The sequence below is a fragment of the Morone saxatilis genome, unplaced genomic scaffold (genome assembly GCF_004916995.1).
Source record: "Morone saxatilis isolate NCDOM2014 unplaced genomic scaffold, NCSU_SB_2.0 Contig2, whole genome shotgun sequence".
Lineage (NCBI taxonomy): Eukaryota > Metazoa > Chordata > Actinopteri > Moronidae > Morone > Morone saxatilis.
The window spans coordinates 27,104,468-27,108,284 of record NW_023339762.1 but is presented as its reverse complement, the minus strand read 5'-3'; the positions used below and the strand labels follow the sequence as shown (position 1 = coordinate 27,108,284).

The 3,817-nt window shown below is 40.0% G+C and overlaps 1 protein-coding gene across 1 annotated transcript in view; it reads left to right on the top strand.

The window, feature by feature from the left end:
- The window catches only part of LOC118330702 (transcription initiation factor TFIID subunit 4-like), a 6,395-nt gene extending 2,605 nt beyond the window's left edge, over positions 1–3,790 (top strand). Inside the window, exons 8-12 of the mRNA XM_035665353.1 lie at positions 665–834; positions 1,530–1,660; positions 2,112–2,237; positions 3,338–3,394; positions 3,500–3,790. Of these exons, the coding sequence (XP_035521246.1) occupies positions 665–834; positions 1,530–1,660; positions 2,112–2,237; positions 3,338–3,394; positions 3,500–3,646 (631 nt within the window). The 3' untranslated portion in view covers positions 3,647–3,790. The remainder of the gene's footprint in view (positions 1–664; positions 835–1,529; positions 1,661–2,111; positions 2,238–3,337; positions 3,395–3,499) is intronic.
- The last annotated feature ends 27 nt before the right edge of the window (positions 3,791–3,817 follow it).

The following is a 3,817-nucleotide window of genomic DNA, read 5'->3' as shown; positions in this document are numbered from 1 at the left end:
AAGTAAGGAGAACAACCTAGACATGTAAATAAAAAAATGCAAAATAAAAAATGTATAAAAAAAACAATAATAATAATAACTTTATTTGTATAGCACCTTTCAAAACTACCATTACAAAGTGCAACAGCTGTAAGTAAAGATAAAATAAAAGGTAAAAGAACACATAACAGATCCAAACCCCCATTATCCAGGACTTTAAAACTATTCTCAAACCTGGAAGCTGCATTGTTTGGAGTTGTTGTGGCCCGATGCACTTAATGGGCCATAACTCATAAGGTCAGCGCTGTAGATACAGGGCAGAGGTCAGCGCTGTCTATTTGATTCATATAATTGTAACAATAATAATATTCAGCGAGCCTCGCCGTACTGCGCATTGGAGGTGAGGCTGTAGAACCAGTTTGGGGCTCCAACACAACAGAACAGAAGGAAGAATACAACTTGTCCAAATACAAAATAGGCAACTTGTTTTGTGTATGTGAGACTAGATGTTGAACTACAGATCTGTATTTAGAAAAAGGTTGATGATCTTCACTGACTGAACCAGACTAAAGGTTGAAACATTCCAGTCAAAGTGGCAACTGGGAGGCTTTCCTCTGTGTTCCTGTTGATGTTTGTTTCACCGAACCACCTGCTAACCTCTCTGCTTGGCCTCTTTCTGCCTCAGAGATGACGACGATATCAACGACGTGGCGTCCATGGCCGGCGTCAACCTTAATGAGGAAAACGCTCGTATCCTAGCGACCAGCTCGGAGCTTGTTGGCACTAAGATTCGCTCCTGTAAAGACGAGTCCTTCCTGCCGAGCGGCCTGCTGCACCGCCGCATCCTGGACACAGGTACCTGTCGCAGAACAGACTCACAGACATGTATGAGTAGGGTTGGGTACCGGTCACATTTGAACCGTTACCGGTACCTAGAATTAGGTACAACGGTACCCAACGGTACCTATTTTTGGTACATTATGCTCTCTCTGTAGTAAGAAAAAGGTAATTTAGGTTGTAAAAAGTCCAAACTTAGTTGTACTGACATATTTTGGTATCTAAGTTTGGTACCCTAAGTTTGCTCTGTCATATTTCGGTGAAGATTACTCTTTGGTTGGAGCAGATTGGATCCTATATAAATATATTTCTGCCCATTTTCAGTAAAAGCTCACTGAAAGTTTGAGTCTAAAATGAGTCCAAGAACAAACGTAGAGCCCAGAGGAGCTCCTAATATTATTTGTCAGTGAGTCTCCCATAAAGGGAACTGTACATGTGGACTGAGGTGGACTCTGAGGTGGACTCTGAGGTGGACTGTGATGTGGACTGTGATGTGGACTGAGGTGGACTGTGAGGTGGACTGTGAGGTGGACTGTGATGTGGACTGAGGTGGACTGTGAGGTGGACTGTGAGGTGGACTGTGGTAGACTGAGGTGACCTGTGATGTGACTGAGGTGGACTGTGATGTGGACTGAGGTAGACGGAGGTGGACTGTGATGTGGACTGACTGCAGTGACTGCAGGGAGATGTTCACTCTGTGGTTTCGTCCTCAGCTAAGAAGCTGGGAGTGACCGAGGTGCCACTTGAGGTGGTGAACTTCATCTCTCACGCCACCCAGTCCAGACTGCGCTCGCTGCTGGAGAAGGTTTCAGTCGTCGCTCAGCACCGCACGGACAGCGGGAAGGCAAGAAACACACACACACACACACACAGAAAGTGATCAGGATAAATGTATTGATCGGTTTATGAAAAGGTTTTCACTTTTATTAAAGTTACAGACTGCAGCTTTAAACTGTAGAACAGTTCCTTTAATCTCTGAATCTCAGATATTAAGAATAATTCAGAATTCCTGCTGCTGCTTTATGTTGTTGTTGTTGTTGTTGATGTTGTTGTTTGGTGGAAACATTAGTTCTACCCATCAGCCCCTCTGTGGACGGCCCTCAGAGTGAAAACACTGTAATCTGGATCAATAGTTCTGTTTATATATCAACACATTTACACCCCTTCCTCCTCCTCTCTTCTCCTCTTCCTCCTCTCTTCTCCTCCTCCTCTCTTCTCCTTTTTTCTCCTCCTCTCTTCTCCTCTTCCTCTTCCTCCTCCTCTGTCCTTCACCTCCTCATCCTCTCCTTCATCAGGATGAAGAGCACCATGAACCGACGTCAGACGTTCGCTCTCAGCTGCGTTTCTTCGAGCAGTTGGAGCGAATGGAGAAACAGAGGAAGGACGAGCAGGAGAGAGAGATCCTGCTAAAGGCTGCCAAGGTACGAACGCTAGATATAGTTTCTATCTTTAGTTTCTATCTATAGATATAAGCTATAGATATATCTATAGCTTATATCTCAGCTTTATTTTAACTTTCTTTCAGCTTTACTTTAATTTTATTTTAACTTGATCTCAGCTTTATTTCAACTTTATTTTAACTTTATTTTACCTTTATCTCAGCTTTATTTTAACTTTTATTTTTTTAACCTAACTTATTTGAACCTAACCCAGCTTTATTTTAACTATATCTCAGCTTGATTTCAACTTTATTTCAACTTTATTTTAACTTTATCTCAACTTTATCTCAGCTTTATCTCAACTTTATCTCAACTTTATTTTAACTTTATCTCTACTTTATTTCAACTTTATTTTAACTTTATCTCTACTTTATTTCAACTTTATTTCAACTTTATTTTAACTTTATTTTAACTTTATCTCAGCTTTATTTTAACTTTATCTCAACTTTATTTTAACTTTATCTCAACTTTATTTTAACTTTATCTCAGCTTTATTTTAACTTTATCTCTACTTTATTTCAACTTTATTTTAACTTTATCTCAACTTTATTTTAACTTTATTTTAACTTTATCTCAACTTTATTTTAACTATTTCAACGTTATTTCCGCTCACAGAGGCTGCACTTTATTCAGATAAAGTTCAATTTGGACAAACACAAACTTTATCATAAACAAACACAAACATTTTAATCAAGTTATAATAAATAAAATTAAATATAATGCTCACACTGATCCTCAATCACAATATCCGTCAAATATTGACAATATGATGTTTTTACTGTATCAGACAGCGAGTTTGAACTTTCATTTAGTTTAATCACCGTTGAACAGTTGATGTGCAGCATAAGCAGCCTGCAGTTGTTAATGAATCTACATTATCAGTTATTATTACATTTACTATATAGAACGAAGGACTTAAAGTACGACAGCAGTAATGTTTGTTAAATAATCCACACAATAGTGTGTTTCTGTACGTATTGTTTATATTAAACTGCTATCTATCAGGTTTTGGTTGAAAATGAAACTTTGAGCTCTCAGAGTCTTTAAAGGTCAAAGATCAAATCTGATCTGTTTGTTTCCAGAGTCGCGCCAGACAAGAAGATCCTGAACAGGCTCGCCTGAAGCAGAAAGCTAAAGAGGTAAAGAGCGTGTGTGTGTGTCAATATTTATTGATTAGAACTGAGGATGTCTCATATGGCACCACGAGTTTATCTGACCCCTCGGCGCTCTGGCCTCCTCCACAGATGCAGCAGCAGGAGTTGGCTCAGATGCGACAACGAGACGCCAACCTCACGGCCCTCGCCGCCATCGGGCCACGCAAGAAACGCAAGCTCGACTCGCCAGGAGGCGCCTCGGCCGGCACAGAGGTAGGAGATAGAAACAGGTCATAAACTACGGTTGTTACCATAAACTCAGCCATTAAGTAATTAATAACATCAGAACACACAGCTGATAATGATCCTGATCAGCCAGCATCAGTAATCAATACACTTAACAGACAGTTAATGAACAGCGTTATGAGTCAGTATCTGATCCACCAACCAGCTCTGATTTTACTGAGA